General features: G+C 40.5%; 1 protein-coding gene across 8 annotated transcripts in view; it reads right to left on the reverse strand.

The window, feature by feature from the left end:
* how (protein held out wings) overlaps positions 1-20,169 on the reverse strand; it is a 60,431-nt gene that overhangs the window by 18,559 nt on the left and 21,703 nt on the right. For all 8 annotated transcript variants that reach the window (XM_023392482.2, XM_014363894.3, XM_089596759.1 and 5 more), the window contains exons 2-3: positions 8,123-8,256; positions 1,972-2,088 (exon numbers count right to left, since the gene is read on the reverse strand). In XM_023392482.2, coding sequence (XP_023248250.2) covers positions 1,972-2,088; positions 8,123-8,256 — 251 coding nt within the window. The remainder of the gene's footprint in view (positions 1-1,971; positions 2,089-8,122; positions 8,257-20,169) is intronic.

Genomic DNA, 20,169 nt, shown 5'->3' on the forward strand with positions numbered 1-20,169 from the left:
AAAAAAAAATGAAAATCAATCGTTTACGAGTAGGTATATTAAATTTGTATCCGCAACTGTCGATACGAGCAAAAAAAAACAAAACAAAAAAACAATTTATACGTGACTATAATATAAGAGGACGCCGTGGATGCACGATCGCGCGTGATATACAGTTGAGGAGGATCTCTGAAAGGATATTTCGCAACACACGCGTACAAAGTAGGTATATATGCGCAATTTCGCGTTGGTATATATTATATATATTCCGTATCGCAAACGAGCTTGTGCTGATGGCCATGCATATGTACATGTACCTTGCAAACGCAGCAGCACCAACTCTCGTTGAACGACAGAAGGAGGAGGAGGCAATCGTCCTGGTTTGCATTGTCCCGAGCTTGAGCAAAGGGACCAAAGACGACGCCGCCTCCGTCGCTCGCACACATTATATTTATATATATATACGTGTGCAGTGTGTGCAATGCATGCCGCTGATCGTTTTAATGCTAACCAGTGGCTACATATATACCATAAGGGCGAAATGGAGTTTTTTTTTCTTCTTTTCCCTCTTCACGTTTTCCAAGCGCGGTCTTTCGTTTATTGTTGTTGCGGGTAAGTGCGCGTGTCTCCCACCGTGACTCTGGATTGTGCATTACATACACGAGTACCTGTACTCTTATCGGCAGGTAAAGGGTATATACACGGTTGACTGTCCACAAGGGACACTTGCACAATACATATACATATATTATAATGTTGTCTCGCGAGATATTGTGAAAAATTATATTGACGTTCCAATGCATCTATTGTGTACCACGTACCTACATTATTTTACTCCGCGTCTCTGTACGATAAAGATATACATTATGTCGTTGTTGGGGGGTTCGTAATAATTTTCACTGTATATTTTTGATAAATTACGCGACATGTATATGTAATACCCTTACGAACCGCGTAACAACGAGGGGAGACATTTATTGTTTCGAAAAAGACGTAAGTACTTTCGCGAAAATCAAGAGGGAAAGAAGAAAAAAATCATCTTTTTTTTATCACTTATGGTGATATGTACCATATATATACTACCCCCAACCGCTCGATTGACCACTGGTCAGTGAAACGACATTCAGGCTATACGCACATACCCGTTTCTGCGCTCCCATTTGTGCTCCGTGGAAAAAAAAAAAAAAAAAAAAGAGGCGGAGACGGTATACAAAATACGTCTACGTGTATACCTATACGGAGGGGGGCCGCGATTTCACGGACAATTTGCTTGACAAAACGTACGTACATCAGCTAGAAGACCCCCAAAACACCAGCAACAGCAGGGCTACTCACGTGACGCATAAAATACATACACCTCTCGCTCTCCGAGCTTTTTTACACGCGGTTGCCCACCACACGGCTTTTTATATTTTTACGTTTACATCATACCCATCTAATGGTCATCGTATTATAGTATGTATAAAAGTAGGTATAAGTATACATATATTTATATACGCAATATGTCATAATATGTACTGCCTTCGCGAGTAATATCGTGGCGAGAGCTTCGAGGTATACGTGTATATACGGGGGGAAATAGAAGTGAAATGAAAAGAAAAGGGTCGCCTCGCGCGTAGAATAGATTTTGGCGATCGTTCAAGAAGCGTTTGCTCAACTGGGCCTGCAACCCAATTCCTCTAATTGCTTCCTAATCATGTCGCGCTCGCGTGAGAGAGAAAAGGAAAATGCTGTGATCGGAGAGAGTATACGGATAAATACGATCCTTCGGTTTGCCCATCGAAGCCAGAGGGGATTCATTTATTAGCTCGGAAAAGTACAATGGATCGCGAACTGATGACGCTATTTTTTATAGTATATTACTATGACGTGTACCTATACATGATTCGCTTTGGTTTAATGTCAACATTAAAATCGAGTAGTGGTAAACTTGGCTCTCGAAACGGAGCAAAAAAAAAAAAAAGCTGATGGCGTATGCATATAATATATTACCTTCTTCTTGTCTCTCATCGAGCCCTTGCCTCGGACCATGATTTTGCACCCCGTCTCCTGTTCCAGCTGTTTCGCCGTCATACCCCGTGGACCAAGGATCCTTCCAACAAAGTTGAACTGCAAACAAAAAAATGACAAGGAGCACCGATTAATTTATCATACATATACCGACAAATATATTATCAATTTTTTTTTTTTTTTTTTTTTTTCTTGACCCTAAACAAATAAGAAAATAATCAAGTTTCGAGTGCACGGTCTATATACTGTACACTCGCCCGCTTATCAAACGTCAACAAACACTTTTTTTTCCCCACGTACTCCAATTACGAGAGTACAGCCACCACCGGCAACATAACAACGGCTACCTTTTTTTATCTCGTTTCATTTGTCCCCTCCCCCCGAATCTCTTGAGGCACGCGACACGCTCCCAGATACCTATTCGAGATCCAGAGCCTCTCGGAAGCATCAATCGATGTACCTGCGTGAATGGGTGTACACGCACGTGTATTATACGTGAAAAATCGATCTACATGACCATTAATTGTTCCCCGGCTCCGCCCATCGCGGTCATCGCTCCAAAAGCCGATTCCTCGAGTTTTCTTTCCATGACGATTTTCTCTCCAACTTATTTGCCGGCGATAGTCGCCTCCGGCCTATACCTTGACTACGCGTGTGCCTTACAGGCGCGCTTCTCTTCTTTTGTCCGAGAGAGATGAGAGAAACCACTAACGTTTCGCTGGTAAGTGGGGCTTGGCTTTTTTGCTCCTCACTATCCTCACAGTCCCGAGGAGGCGCGCCCCCGCCGTTTACGATAATGACGAGGGTCTCTTGCTCTGTACAGTGATTTTTTTCTTCTTTTTCATACTTGACGTGATATTCTATGACATATATAGTGTATAAACACACGGGCACTTGTGCCGCAAAGAAAGAAAAAGGCTTTCCGACTCGGCGTTCCGCTTGACGGTCGCCAAACGACACTTTGCCGTCCAATGCAGGCAGGGATAAAAAAAAAAAAAAAAAAACAAGTTGTTTGTCGTGCGTTTAGTATTTCCTTCGTCTTGAGCGCCTTTTCGAGTATCCATTAGGAGGAAAGGACAAAGAGAGCCACGACGAGGACTAATCGATTATTGCGGGTGTTCTGGCTAATCCATCAAGTGAACACGGAACGGATTGATCGAACCAAGAGATATATATATATCATATTGTTGCGCTCGATACACGCGTATTAAAAAATGTACAAGGGTGTGCCGGCGTATTTTTACCAAAAGCTATGGGAATAGTATAAAGTATTGCCACACGTGATGATGTCGCGTCAAAAGCCGCAGCGCTAAAATATAAATGTGTACATTTGCATACTCGTTTATCGTACGGAAGAATCGAGAGCACGTCGGGTACACGTATACTCGCAAACAAGAGGAGAAGAAGAAGAGAGAGTTGTTAAGTTCACCGATGAAAAAAAAAAAAAAAAAAAAAAAAAAAAAAAAAAAAAAAACTCGAGACAAAAGTCGGTTTGTAAAATTAAAGGATATTTACTATATGGTGCGCGTTTACTTTGTACAAGCGCTCATGTGAATCACCTACTATAAATTCCCGACCCGATGCAGCAGCAGCTGGACTGGAAATCTCGGGCAAGACCGATTTTGAGATTAAACTCCGAACGCGTGCACACGCGTCTTTTCCCCCCGAAACGGCTCGTGTGTTATATTACATAAGAACATGAGGTATACCTGTTGTACGTAAAAGCATCTCCGAGATTTTTTCGAGAGCATAAGCGGAAATATTTCATTTCCACTCGAGAGGAAGCGTATACGTCATACTTTGGACTCCTTTTACGATTGTAAGGTGTAACTAAGTGTCCCAATGGACGAAATTGCGAAAACAAATAATCATCACTTCGTTAGACTCTCGATTACATTGAAAAACGTATCAATCATTCGTTCGACTTATCATTATTATATCTGCAATAGAGGGCTTACCATCACCTATCAAATGAGGTACACTGTAAAACTCGCGTTGGAAACAAAAAAAAAAAAATACTTCCTCAATCAAGCTATCGCGCATGTACGACGTAATGGGAGCTCGTCAACTGAAGAAAGTAAAGAAGGGGGGGGGGGAAGTGATAATTTAACTCAATTTATCGGTGATTAATTACAACCAACAAACGAACCGAGCGTTGATCGAATGAACGCACCCGCAAACCGACATCTGTTGTTCCCACCTTTTTTTTTCTTCCCTTCTTCGGTCAGTCCATGGTTTTTTACACCCCATTATTCTATTATTTTGTCTTTTCACCACTAATTAGGAATTATCCGCTTTGGGTGAGTCATCTTTTGAACCTATACTTTACTTGTACAGTCAAAGTCCTTTGACACAAGTATATACGGAAAAAATGGTGATTGTTAGTCATAAAATTCACCAAACATATTGCATGAGGATTGCATAGAAGCTCTTATGGATTAAATGAAAAAAAAAAAAAAAACTCATTCTCCGTGCACTTGCAGCACGCAGAGTCGATACTATATACTTACGTGGAGGGTTTACAAATCGCGACGGCTTTAGAGGTGTAGATATATAGGTTGCTTCGACTCTCACGCTTTCTCCGCGCGCGCTAAGGGCACCTAAATAGTGGAAGATTTTTCTTCGTGTACGTGCCTATACGTATATATATATATATATGCATCGTATGAATGCACGGAAAAAGGAAAATAACGAGATTGAAAGGATAATGCACTTTCATCGGCAGGGCTACCGTACACACGTGTGTATATTGTTTTGTACTAAACAGACACGTGTACATACACAGGCGCGATTGTTCTCGAAAAAGTTTCGCGAGATGCTATAACGTACACTCAAACCAACAATTTGCTTATTATTGCTCTTCGTTTGTACGTGATAGTGATGCGATTTGTATATGCGGGTAGAAATATCTGATGCACGCATTATGCTGTACGATCGCAGTGTTTCAAGTTTTTTGGTTGAAGCACAGACACACGCGCGGGCCAACTGCTCATTATTTTGTACAAACACGATGATTGATGGTAACAAGTTAGTGTACACATCAGCAACATTATAAATACGTTGCGACGGTGTGTGTGTGCAGCACAACGTGTAATTTTATTGTGTCTGCACTCGTTGAAGTGAATTGGAAAACTATACGTTATAGTATATAATATATTATAATATGAGGTATAAGCTCAAGTATTCATTGGAAAATTTTATTTCGTTACAGCGTTCGTTTTAGTTGGGGTAAAAATAACCAGCGTCGATTCATATGTTTTGGTAACGAAGGACGATTTTGCTTGTCTCTTTGGGTAAACATCAACTGTATGTACATCTTCCTTCGCAAAACTGGTTACCAAACGCCACCACGAAAATCATGAAAAAGACGACCTTTTTTTCGATCCGTCACCTAGTTTTGCCAAAAATTCAAATTTGGTCTCTTTCTTTGCACCCGACCACCAATTGAATGTATGTGCAATGCCCGAAACGCTCAAATACTTAGACCAAGAGATCTGTAAATGTATGTATCATGTCTCGATCAAAGTGTCAATGAACCGATACCGCACGACGAGAGAAACAGATATAATAATATATCATAGCAGTTTCCCGCACAAGTAAGTATGCATGCACTGCACAAGTAGTCACAGAGACGTGAAATTCTCTCGCTTCCAAAACAGAAGAAAAAAGAAATACGGAGAGGGGGGGGACACATACACAGGAAGCTTACTGTATACGTTGGCTTCTCGATGCATTGCAGTTGTATATATACCTATATACGAGATACATGGCTCGGGGAGACGTCATTAGCCACTCGCGGTCACGAGTACTCGTGACCCGCGCAACAGTAAAGGATAACCATATATATACATACAGAAATAGATGCAACAAAAAAAAAAGAAGAAGAAATCTAGCGGTGCTGCTGCTGGTATGTATATATAATACAATATATATACATGGATCAGTAGGTGACTCTCTAGCTCTCGAGAGATAAGTGAAGAGATTTTTTTTCTTTTAAATAAAAACAGTAGACGAGTTATGATTTTTTCGTGTGGACTTTCTTTTTCCTTCTTCGAGCGAGGCTTGCATAACTCTGATGCATCGTTGCGAAGTGGATTATTGGTAAATCGGGCTCTTTCGAGAGGATCTGCTCTGTCCATGGGATGTCATCGTGACGTTTTAAATTAAAGGTGCATTGCGCCTTAAAAAAAAAAAAAAAAAAAAAAAATAAAAATAAAAAAAAAAAAAAAAAAAAAAAAAAAAAAAAATCATTTTTGCAAGTCTCTACGGATTATCATCAAACGACGACTGTAGATATTGGTTTGGTATAGTACCATCATATTTATGCAGTTACAAGAGATAACATCCGTTCCGTTCTCGGTGCACGTGATGGTGCAAGGCGAACGGAAACTGCCGAAAGTTACGGCAGTTGCATTATCAAGAAGTTGGGTGCAATGCCCGGAACAAGACGTAATTATACAGTTCAAAGTAGTTTGCGATGACGATTAAATCCTGGAGTTGAAAATTAAGATGCTCATGGTGTTGTTAGCCTACATCAGTGTGAGAAAATTTTATTAATTTAATGAACGCGTTTTTCGGTTGACTATAGTTTTTTCGGCTCATTTGAGATATATCTACATGCCATATTATGATGAATTCAAATGACGTCGAGTTCCAGTGCTGTGTATGGACATTTTTCTAAACCATTTAAAGTGCCTTCTTGGATTTTTAGTATATAATCCCGAGCGATGTTTTATCAATAAAACCCCATTTTTGCGCAATCATCCTTCTCGTACGAAAAAAAAAAAAAATAAATAAATAATTAAAAAAAAAAAAAAAAAAAATCGAACTCAAGTAACGACCTTGAACAAACAAAAGAGAAAAAAAGAAAAATACAAGACGCTGAAAAACCAGAAGGAAAAGCACACGAAATATAAAAATGATGGCGAAAATTGCACAAACAACTCTACATAAACATATTCGTACACACCGGTATATATAAACTTTCGATTGCACTCGCAGACCTATACGTGCACAGCAGCAGGATCAGCACACCCACATAAATAGCTCGCTCGCTCATTCGCTTTTGGCAGCGAGTATTGCAACCACCAAGCGCGCGGTTCTTTCGAGAGTGGTATACTTACCGTGGAATATAGGTGAGAGTAAGTACCAGCATTAGAAGCATCAGAGGTATATCGGATACGGCAGGCAACCGAGCAAACAGTAGCGGCAAAAGAGTGCGCCAAGTCACGGGCATTACGTGGGGGCACGACGTGGAAAAAAAAAAAAAAAAAAAAAAAAAAAAAAAAAATTGGACGCGCGCGTATAACATATATAACATATAATATAGGCACACATCGGTCCGAGGAAGAAGCAGAGCCTCGCCGCTGCCTGTGTGTGGGTATATTGTGTAGCATGTAACGGAGAGCGCGGGAGAGATTCTATTCCGAGCGCGGGACAGAAATAACAGCTGACTCGGTGGTGCTCTATCGTTGTTGCCGAGCTCCGCGCTGACCAGAGGGGAGAGCCAGAGCTTTTGTGTATTGTACACGTTATTATATTTATGCACCTGCGACGAAGAGGAAGCGAGTGGGAGCTTTTTGCGCCGACTGATTAATTTTATGCCATCGGAAAAGTTGCGAGGCTGATGAAACTACATCTGTGACAAAAAGAGTGCGTGCTTGAACAATAATGGCACAAAAAAAAATCAACGATAAGGGTCTTTTTCACGGGACATATAACTCTCAAGACTGAAAAAAAAGCTCTTTTAACGAGCATATGATGTGATGGATGATATTATCCTGCATCTGTATAGTACACATAGAGAGTCGAAAAAGAAAAAGCTTACGTATTATCCTTGAATAGATTTAACCAAGCGTTCGACGCGAATAATAATAATTTATCGTTTACGTGTGATTAATTGTCACGTACATCTGTGGGATACACGTACACGCATCTCTCGCGCACGACTATTAAATCTTCCGAAGAGCTTCTCTTACCTCAAACACGTGTTTGCCCATTTTCAACAAAACACGGCTGATGCGTTTTCATTTAACGAGCACTTGGTACCAAAGAATAAAACAAAAGACTCATCTTTTTTGTGCATGTATAGTTGAGAGAGAGAAAAAAATAAACGAATAAAATTGTCACTTACGTCTGGGTGCTCTTTGACAGGTACGTAGACTTTTTCCGTGAGCGTCACGGCTTCGCCCTCCGGGTCTGGAAGAACGAGCGGATCCTTCTTGGCACCGCTGATTTGAAAAAGGCTCGCTCGGACTTTAGCGATTTCTGCAACATTAAGGGATCAAAATCAACAAGTGTCATTTACCACATTATTTTTATATGTATCCACAAATGTGCATGATGTCATGTTTTTAAAGATCAAGTAAAACCACTCAAAATACAAAACTAATGTTTTTCTCTATTTCTCAGTGTCGATGACGACGACGAGTGACCTAACGCTCAGTCCCTCCAGAGAGCGCGAGATGATGTCACGCGAGACTACATAGTGCTCATGCGTTACTCAACCACAGCTCCCCAAGATCTACTTTATCCAAGCATGGCTGACTACTTGAAATAAAAAATCATTCCACTACTTCAATTTTTTTTTTTTTTTTTTTTTTTTTTTCTATAATGTGAGAACCAAAAAACAAAGACGAAAAAAAAAAAAAAATTTCTCTCGATTGCTTGAATGTACTGCAGAAGTTTTACGTGCTATAGTGTCAAGGCTAACTGACCCGCAGTTGTTCGTCATCTGACAAAACAAAACTCATTTGTACCGCAAAAAATTAAACTTATCCTTCCGCGCGCACATGACGGCAAAAAACCATTCACACGCCCATCGCGAACCACCACCACCATCATCATTATCATCGTCCGTATATTATGAGTAAGGAAGCTAATGCATGTACGCCATACGTATGGGCTTTGCGATCATCATCGGCATCGGTAACAACGACGGCGCTATATATACATACCTCCATGAGCAACCCGGCCTTGACACAGTACGGCAAATTACATTACGCACCGAGGAGACGAGGGGGGCGGTCCACACACGTGCACAAGCATATTATACGTATGGGCACATGATGCACGATGCCGCGCCTGATACGTCCACAAATGCATATATATAATATATGTACCATCAGGTATAATATGGCTACAAGCGGTTCGGTGCGTATACATCAAGTATACGTATATGGAAGGTATCACCGGTGGTGGTATATACATCAGCTCGGGATTAATCAGCGCGCCGAATGGAAGATAAACGGAGACAATGAGAGATGATGCTGCGAACTAGCGACGCCGAGGAGGAGGAGAGCCCCGTTCTGAGTTTTCATTCGTGCTGTATATATTGGATTTTGGATTTTGTCATAGATTGCAGTTTTTTTTTTTTTGTTAATTAAAAAAAAGTATGTATTATTGTAGATTATGCTTGATTTGTGGGTGACTAGTCCGAACCGATACGACCGGACGATAAAACAATTTCTTTAACACCGTGTATACTAAAAAAGCACTTCGTCGAGGCGACGACGTCCATTAGGGATATCGTAATGATGATGACGACGAGGGTGGATAAGATAAGGATGTGCAGCTCTGTAATTGATGTGTAAAGAGACGACGCCCGATGTGTGTACGTATACATAAACAAACGCATACTACAAGTGGTAAGCAACTCGGCTACACGCGCGTGCATTCCTCGATTGGATGGTGAGCATTCCGATGACCGAGAGAGGCTATATACTACTTGTGACGGAATCAACAGAGATAATATGCGCATTATCATGGACGAATTTTTTTTTTCTTCATAGTTTAGGAAATTCATAGATATTCATATACGATGACGAATCGCTCGCGATATGGAGCTCGAAACTTGTGATCGGTGTACATCGTGTAAAAATGCCGACTCGACCTGCAGATTCCCGCTGTACGAACAATAGGATTATACGTCCCAGAGATTACGCCACTTTGTGTGATTCGACGCGAGGAGAAGGAAGTGTGTCTTTTCCTTCGACGACGAGGAGGAAATAAAGCTCAGCGGTGAGATGGCACTTGTATAAAATAGGCGTGTCAATCCGAAGAGGCCGAAAACGGGCGTGGCCGACGCTCACAATACATGCGTCTCTCCCCTTTGTATATACCTACATATATTATATCCCTTCTTCTCTCTCGTGTTCTGGTCTCTATCCATACATACATACATACATCCTCTGTATCTTTGCCCCATGATGCGATTATCTTCGTAAACAGTTCGTGCGGTGGTATATAGCTGCACGATTGTATAATTGCGCGATTTAGCGGTGGGCCACTCGACTCGTTGCTTCTCTCTAATGACTAGATACACTGTGTATAGTACATCAACCTTGTGGGCACGAGGATTAAAATTTAGGAATTGATCTTGATTGCACCAAGTTGTATGAGTTGGGGGGGGGGAGAGCAATTAAATTAATTGCAAGCAAGTAAGTATACCTCGGTGGCATATTTTTCTTTTTTCTTTTTTTTTTTTTCTCTTTAGAGGGGCCGAGTCGAAAGCGCGTGTAACGAACCAGTTTGCCGATCGGCCATCTGGGTGTCCGTGACGTTCTTAATTACGAGGCTCGGTTTCACCAGAAATCAGCCAAACTCTCTTTCACGCGTGGCCACTGCCTACATACCACCACTATAATTGCGTGTTTATCTTCCGTGTAGCGACCGTACTTATACATATATATATGTACCGGTGCAAAAATCAAAATGAATCAATTAAACGCTCGGTCGGCCGTATTTTATTATTTTCCCTCGCAACAGCATATATAACACACCTACGTCGCTGACTCGTGATATAATATACGTACGTACACCTAATAATATGAGGTCGACGACAGCAGTATAACATAGGCGCGTCGGCCGAAATCAACGCTCGTTACGCAACGTAATTGCAGTGCCAAGGATGAATGGTTATCTTCTCCTTCTCCCGCGAATTCCAAGAGGCCGCGGATGACGCGATAACGTTGAAATGGAGATTAAGACGCGTACAATGAGATATTGTTTTTTTTTTGTTTTTTTTATGTTTTCAGTATTGCCTTGGGCGAACGAAAATCGTTTGTTTTCGTTTGACTTTGGCATCCGGATCGATTGGGCAATGAAATTTGAAACAAAAATTTGAAAAACGTGCGCAAACTCGAGCGCTATACATATTATACAAGCCCATGATAATCAACGAGCTCGTAATGGAGGAAGACATATGGAAGCAGTAGTACATATATACTCATTAGATTTTAAACATTACAAGCGCGACGAATAAACGGAGCAATTATGTTAATCGCTGAGACTGCAAGTCCATCTCTTTCTCGGCAGCGACTTCAAGCCCATTAATTGTTTCTCCACTCCACCGAAGACTCGTTTCATCCATCTGTCTATGTACATACATGTTTATGCACCCATGCCTATATATATATATATATATATATGTGTGTGTATATGCACTCATGTGTATACGTCTATACCGAGCGTGTGGTATAATAATTACGTTTGATTGAGCATCATCTACATTGCAGTGCCGTGTGCATAGGTATAGGCATACCCTTATTATTTTCATCCAGTCTCTATATATTTACGTGGTGTGTGTAACTCTTTCTCTGATTCCAATTGTCCAACTGTGCAACTTTGATTGTTTCTCGTTGCATTTGGAAATCTCTTTAATTTCGTGAGATTTTTTTTTCTTCATTTATTCAGCTGTGGCAGTTTAACGCATCCACGCTAAAATATTGATTGTATAAATATAAAACCGTATACTATATAGCGCGGTAATCCCACGTCTTATTGGGATCACCGCACTTCAACTGAGGATGTTTAAAAAAAAAAAAGGGCAGTAACGGCACGCCAAAGGTTAATGCTTCCTCCTCCCATGAGTGCGTATGAACATGTAGCACCACGTCGTCCCACTTTCTTCCTGTATATTATTTACTGCAGCTCGTCGTCATGAGTATTACATTTGACTTGCACTCGTGGTAAAAGAAGAAGAAGGTAGGTATGCGTATAGCATTGATGGCGGATGTGCAGTGCTCGTCGAGTACATGGGTATACTTCTTGTATGGGAGGACAACGTCGTGTATGTGCAAAAATTGACGAACAAATGGATTTCGTTGCAAATCACGAGTTGGAGTCCGGTATGTTTATTACCGTTGACGTGCCTCCCACATTATCATGGCAAGGTACTACTACTCTTTACTCTTATGTACTTACGAGATTAAATTAAAACAACAATAAACGGTGCCCGATCATAGTATGTCCTGTATCATGGATAACTTATGATCATTTAAACATAATGTTTTAATGGAAAAGAAGGCGGTGTTTCCTCGATAAATCAGGATAAATCACATACAGGTATACGTTTGTAACAAACATTCGTAAGTATACTTGTTTGTTCGAGCAAAATCGCACTGTTCCCACGCGTCGTGTCCTGCCAAAGCAGTAAATGTCATCGTGAATTATACGGGGTCGCTACTCCTCACCGTCGTACAAGTCAATCTCTCCTGGCGCGAGTGGTCATACATCAACAAAGAAAGACCAGATGTAAATCCTTATGTGTATACATACGTATGTATGTGAAAAAAACTGAGTCGGTGTTGCAAAGACATATGGGAGGAAAAAAATGATTGCATAGTCTTTGGCTGCGCTGTGCGAGCGACTCATTTCAAGAAAAAATCCGCACGTTTAGGAAAGATAGAGAAGCCGCAACGATGGTTTTTTTTCCCCCCATGACTCAGTGTACCGGAGACGTCGAGAATTTCCGAGGAGATTTGCCAGAGTATGGCGAGATTGCTCTGTGGCTTTGAAAATCATTTCGTCCAAAGTTGGTTGTTTGGCAATGCCATGTGGGGAGAGATCCCACGCGCGTAGACAAATTCGTCGTCCCTGCCATTATAGACGCATATATACCTCCTGAAAGCACTTATTTCACACAGCCAATCTCCATATCACACGTTGGCTTCGAAAACGCTTTATTTAATTGTACGAAGAAAAAAAAAAAAAAAAAAAAAAGTTCTCTATGTGCTTACACACGCGACAGAACGCGTATAATATATACCCTCGTTTGTTACACCGAATGTATATATGCGAGCACAGAATCTTGTAAGTATGCCAAATAAGAAACTCACCTTGCACGCAAAAAAAAAAAAGCCCAAGAGATTGCGAGATCAATCTAGGCACATCTGTATCGGCCAAATCACGAGGAAAATCTCGTATACTACACATAGTCGCGACTTTGTAAGCCTTTGAAAAAAAATATCACCCATTACGGGAGTATATTATACACTAACTTGGATCGGAAAAGTCACTTACAAGCAACAACAGTCCCCTCGGAAAAGCTCGTGGCGGCGGTGCAAAATGACGTAATTTAGCACGCGCGAGCGTCCTTGAACAAATCGGTGAATTGTTGACGCGCCGGGGGTTTTTTTACACTCACACAAATCGTAAACCTCCAGATGGCATATAAAAAAAAATTTAATCTACCGTATTCTCGGGTTGCACTCGTTGGAAAATACATTTTTACGTATATCAATTATCGGAAATGTACGTAATATATATACATATGAGAGAAAGATTTGTTGCTCACTTAGAATTATCCATGGAAATGGCTCTTTGAAGCAATAAATAACCAATCGTCAATATGGTGAAACCATGCACTAAACTAATGAAATCCTTTTGCACTTTTTTTTTTTTTTTTTTTTTTTTTTTTTGTAACTATTCAAGGGGGAGCGCGCAAGTAACGTGTGGCCACCGGCGCATTCTCAGGAGCAGCTCTCGGACGGACTGTATAGGTACACATACTTCCGTAAAAGGCAAGTCGCCGTCGCTTGAAAGACAGAGAGAGAGAGAGAGGATGTACGGTACTCCTCGAGTGCCGTATTCGGACGGCCGAGACTCAGCTATCATACATACAAGTGCTCGTCCTCCTCTTTGCTGCGACGTCAATGCGCACTTTCGAGGACGCTTTACAATCCGATGACCTACTCGGGGGGGAGGGGGAAACACTCACTCGGTGAGACGCTCACCTCGTATATATACTTATATGTATATACCCTAGTATATACCTGTACGCTTTCGATTTTGTTTTTCTTGCAGAAGTGCCCGTGGCTGTACGAACACCATGTCAGAAGAGATTATTTTTTTGTTTTTTTTTTTTTGTTTCGAGTGACAGCTCGCGGAGTAAGAAAATCTAGCGAGTCGTCGCGAATGAGCAAAAGTTTGATTTCTCGGAATGTGCGCGGACACGTCGGGGAAAAAGAAAGCCCACAGGAGAGAGAGATCGCCGGTGTCGCGAGTGTGGATGGATGACACCGTCGCCGCAGCGTCTCTTTAGGTGATTATGGTCTTGTGCGAGCGATCGTAAAGGTATATTATTGTAGAAACCGTCACGTGTCATCTTATCGCTCGACAATGATTTTAATGTCACGTTTAAAGTACGGGGGCTCAGCCATTCGTCACTGCTGCAGATTTAAGTGTTACCATACATTCTTAGATCAAAATTAGTGAACAACAAATATATGTGTATAGCTTTTACGTTTACACCCACGCCGAAAGCTGGAGATCTTCGAAATGGTAATCTTGTCCTCAAAACGCTAAAATCTCTTATTACCATCACGATGATCTCAACTCCAAGTGGGTGTATACTATTAAGGGTATCATCACTAAACTCTGCAGTGGCGGACTGCGCGGTGACGTATACCAATCTGCTCAAATTTTCCGCATTTATCCGCCGCAAAGTGGAAAGTGTCCCTCAACGACCATAATTATGAAGTCAGTACCCACCGTGTCCTGTACAGCTGAGTAATTACCTATTTTTTTTTTTTTTTTCTTTTTTTGTTTCTGTTTCGTTTTGGTTTGCTTGCCACAATCTACTTAAAACCCTCATTGCGCCCACGCGTGTGATTTTTAATTCCGTTATACTAATCCGTTCGTGGTTTTCTGGCTTTTAATGTGTCATTAGCGGCAAATCGAGCTCGAAATCGAGCGTAGCTGTGGTTTTACCTCAATGTTATGAAATACTGCACTACTTAGGCGTCACTCTGTTTTTTCGTCCTCTTTTTTTTCCGTGTATACATGTACAAAATTGGTAAGTGATAATGACAAAAGTTACAATTTTTTTCTTTTTTCTTTCTCTAAGTTGAAGTTGGTTTTTCACCGATTTTTAAATCAAAAAGGTCTATTGTAATTGGTTTCGCATTTCCATAAGGACAAAATATTTAAGGAGCATCGACGTTGCCCACAAAAAACAAAGAGATCCGTTGGATTCGCGAAGCACAAAACAATCGTCATGGAAAAAAAGGCCATTATATAAGTATATGTCGACAATGAAGAAGAGGACGAGAAGGGGGTATAAACAAATCCGTTTGGTGAATAATAATGATTGGCGGTACGGAAGCAGAGTGAGTTTGTATATGTGTGAGAGGAGTCGCGGGTGTGGTCGCCAGTTGGTTTCCTCTTCCAAACGTCCATGTTACAAGTATACGCGCGTGTGCGAGAGTTTGCGCAACGGCTCTCCACTTCCTTGCAGATATCGCACAACGCGTCCCTCAAATCTTTTGTTTTTTTTTTTTTTTTTTTTTTTTACCTTCCTTCCGTACATGAACATTTGCACTCGATGAAGCTACTGTTTCCTTACGAAAATGTCTCGATTACATTCACGGAGAGATTGAAAGGAATGGGCGAGAGCAAAAATGGCAATGCTGCACGCGAGTGTACACGAGATGACGATCTGTGAAAAACACGCGGAAACTCGAAGCTATTTTTGGTTTTTTACTCGAAAGGTGTGCCAGCGCGAGAGAAAAGAATCAGCTACTCGCGCTCATATAGGGTAGATATATCCTAAATTAAACAAAGTGACATCACAACTCAAATGGGCTTTTACTGTTTGACCATTTCCTCTGCTGCGTAATCATCTCACATTAATTTATACTCAAATTGAAAACTCATAAGCCATACATGATTATGTACTGTCTCGTGTCGCGAGGAGAAGAGACCATCTAGAAAATACGAAGGTTTCAGACAAGTGCTGAGTCAATAATGTATGATTCGAATGCACGACGCGACGCTCAAATATTTGTTTCGAAAGAAATAAGAAAAGTCGAATGAACTTCGGTCATGAAAAAAAGTAGCGGTGGTCGCGCGAGGACGATACGACGACAATTTTGATTTGTCAGCTTTTACAGGACAGGCCAGCGTCGGCGTACAATTACACACGCACAAATAAAAAAGTGTACATCTTTTGGTCCGCTGGAATTATCATTTCTTACTCAAGTGCCATCGTTTGGAGAGGGGAACGGACATTTGGTGGTGGTTCCCAGTTCAAGTCACGCGTTGTCTTACAACAGCGCAGGAGTCACAGGTATGGCATATTTCAGCCAAGTCGTGTAAGAGTCTCTCTTATAATTTCCAAAGGTTTTTCCAAGGGAACGCGTCTCGTACATGCACGCCCATGTCACATACCAAAATAAAGAAATCGTGCCTACATCGATGCAAACCAAGGGAAAACAAGGTTAGCCTCAAATCGTAGATTACAGCATGTTGAGGCTGTACAATAATTGAATGAGTTTTAATTTTCGTTCTCGGATAGAGCAATTTTTGATATTATGGCTGCAGTATGTGGGACTGTATCAAATGATATACATCTCAATTGACGCATATGGGTGTTTGACAATGTATTTAAAAAAATTACTACATCGAAAACGAGGATGACTCTAAATCGAATTAAATCAAAAGATGTAACCGGTTAACCGCGTAGTTATTATTAAATAAAATGACACCACGAAACGTGCAGTGATTTGTTGGATTGATATATAACGCGGTAGGTACAGCCACAGCGTCGAAGCTCCTCGCCCCGTTTCATTTTCAAACTTCAGCGACGCCCACGTTTCATCTTTAAATATAGACTTTTCGTTTCTTTCGACGCTCGAGTACACTAAACTTTTTTTTTTTCTTTTTTTTTTTTTCTTTTTTTTTTTTTACGCCTACAGTAGCGCATTCCACAGAAACACTTCTTTCGTGTGACGTGACTGAGTACATATTTATAAATACATACAACGGTCCTTGATGACAGATAAAACACCGCTTAATATATACATTCATTAATCATAATTTGAGTAGCAATTATAGACTACTTGTTTTTTTTTATTAATATTGCTGATAATTTTTTAAAACTCACGCATCGAGGAAACGCACACGGCAACATCAGGTTGCTTTCAACTCACCTGAAACAAAAAAGAAAAATCGAATCGTTAGAAAAAAAAAGATCGAATAGACAGAACTTAATAAATCAATCATCTTTTTAATCTCTTAGTTAAAATTGTACATTGGCTCCGACAAGAGTAGGTATAATAACATATTTATGTGCACGAGACTTAGCAAACCACCGAAACGGGCCATGTAACATTTTAAATTCATGCGGCAACCGTGATGTGTGTGCCCTGGAACTCATGCGAGAGAAAAGATGACGCGACACTGTCCCCTTTTGTCTGTACATACACATATGCACGCAACGTGTAAGATCCTCGACGATGATGGAAGAAAGAGTGTCTCTTTACTCGGATTTATAGTTTAAACACGCAGCACGCGTTTATACGTGTGTATATATATATGTGTGTGTAGAAACAGAGGAGTCGCTCATTAGAAGCAGTTGTGTACATGCGCGTGTGTGTGTGTGCACAAAGAAAAAAAAAAATAGGTAGCAGTTGAATAGCCGTCGGACACATGATGTCATGCAGACCGCCCGAGGGAGAATCATTAATCGATCACTCTTCTTTTTTTTTTTTTTTTTTTTTTTCTTATCGCCAAGTTTTTTTTTTGCTTCAATTGTTGTAAAATACTTAATAGTTGACAAGCATACACATATTATATCCAGATTAATAAAAAGAGTACAATTGAAGCTACATTATTTGTTATCGAAAAGACATTAGAAACATACAAAGGCTAGAAATAACAAGTAAGCACGTACGATGAGATTGTCGCTTAATGCGACTTTAAGGTTTTTCGTGTATGATAAGCAATCATATCATCATTGGTATTATAGTAAGTACAAATTAGGGTTGATTCAATAGCAGAGTCCGTCCACAATTTTCCGAGTATACCCTGGCATGCATTTATATACTGGAAGCAAATGCGACCGTATACATATGTACGTATACGTATGCATCAGGTATATAACATATAATTCAAATTTAATTTCAACTGCGTGCCTATACACACGGGGTCTAAAATTAACTTTGCTCCTTCGAAAAATACATCCGATGGAGAGGCAACGCGGAGTGTGTTGTGCAAAATGAGGGACTGTGTGTGTGTGTGTGTGTGGTGGCCTGGTACTACTATATAACCATTGAAAATCCACATACAGCAGCCGGAAATAGCCTACGGGCGCGAGCAGCGGTTTTCAATGACGCCAACTCACGTTGTTGTATCGCTATTATTATCATTATATCTACGTTATAACTGTACACCAAAGCGAAAGAAAGTTGGCTGAAACAGCAACAACGACAACTCGATAAAGCTTTTTTTGTTTTTGTTTTTTAATTTATTATTATTATTTATGAAGGGTATCTTCAACAATAATCGTTCGGTGGTACGTTCAAACAGGTCGTGCGACGCAAGTCTTGTTTATTTTCCGATGGCGACAATATATATGTGCAAAATGGACAGGATACGCAATATATATTTTACCGCGCGTGAGTTACGAGGGTTTCAATGTTAATTCAATGAAATAAATGCCGATATCGACGACGACGGCGCCCATATGTTTGTACCTATATAATATAGGGTATGCAGTGCGCGCGTGTGATTTATCCGAGCGCGGTACGGGCGACGACTTATTGGCTCGAGATTGAGTTTCCGCTCGGGAGGTGAAAAACTTTTACTTATCAAATTCCGCGGCTATCCGGACCGTACGGTATTTTGTTTAGAATTTCCTGTACCGGTACGCCTACAGGTTCATCGATATGTGATTATGGTGTGCGCGTGTCTCGTATACACAAATACAAATGTTATTGAATTCCGCCCTTGCTAAACGCACCTTACTTTTATACATGTATATGTGGAATTTACATTTTACTTTAACGCCACCGACATACATTGCGGTGGTTTTATTATATATTTTTTTTTTATTTGTATGGGGCTTATCTGCGTGAGGACTGCCAATTGAAATTCACATTGACATATGGCACATTGTCCCGAAAATATTGTGAAAGTTACCGTTAAATTTTTGCGCCCGTGCGCCATTTCGACCAAAGAAAAAAGAAAAAATATCACTCATAATTCAGTACGATACGCGTGCTGTAAGTGGATGATTCCAACAACGAATTCCTCGCGGCTGCTCCAAAAATAATACCCCGAGCTTTGGGCCGACGCGAAAAAATACACAAGCCTAGTTCACCATTTATGCAAACTAGTCCACTGCAAAGAAAAAGAAAAAAAAAAAAAAAAAAAAAAAATCATCAAGAAATAGAAAAAGAGACTCAGTAGTGGATATAGCTCACTCTCTGAGGGCGAAAAGTCGTCGAGCGACTATCAAGTATACTCATAAATATATAAAAGTTATGTGCCTGTGGCATACCTATATGTATTTTTGTCCGTTTGATTTTTGCGCCTCGCATTCTTTCACCGGACGCACATACACACGTACAGAGACAGATGTATATCCAAGTACCTGTTTTTGCTGTACCAGTAGAGTGAGACACAGAGATTTTCGAAAGTCTATATCGCGAATCGGCTTTCTGTCGTTCGAGTCGAACGAGGAAACGCAAAAATCAAACTTTTTTTTCAAATTTATTTATTTATTTATTTCGTCAGAGATGCACGTGAAAGCTTGAGAATAAAGTAACTCTTTGTCAGTGGGTGCAGTTATTCTATACAACACAAGAGAACGCGTAGTAAATGATGATACAAGGTTTATAAAATAGTATATATAAATAAAAGAGATCAGGACGCGTTTTTTCTTTTTAATATAAATTGGCCCCTTTTTTAATGTGACACTATTTACTTCTTTTACTAAATTAAAACGGTTCGAGGAGGTAAAAAAAGAACGCGTGACTAGCTGGTGGGTATACATTTTGCACAATCAAAATTCGAGCTAATGACGCGTAACCCCAAAATCATCTGAGAGTCAGTGGGCGCAATTTTTCTCGATCCCAATTAAAATGCCAACGAGCTGTATCTACATATATATGCTAATTG

This window comes from Copidosoma floridanum, unplaced genomic scaffold (assembly GCF_036245765.1).
Source record: "Copidosoma floridanum isolate Cflo_tuat_1 unplaced genomic scaffold, Cflo_Japanese_pri ptg000030l, whole genome shotgun sequence".
In the NCBI taxonomy this organism is placed as follows: Eukaryota; Metazoa; Arthropoda; class Insecta; order Hymenoptera; family Encyrtidae; genus Copidosoma; species Copidosoma floridanum.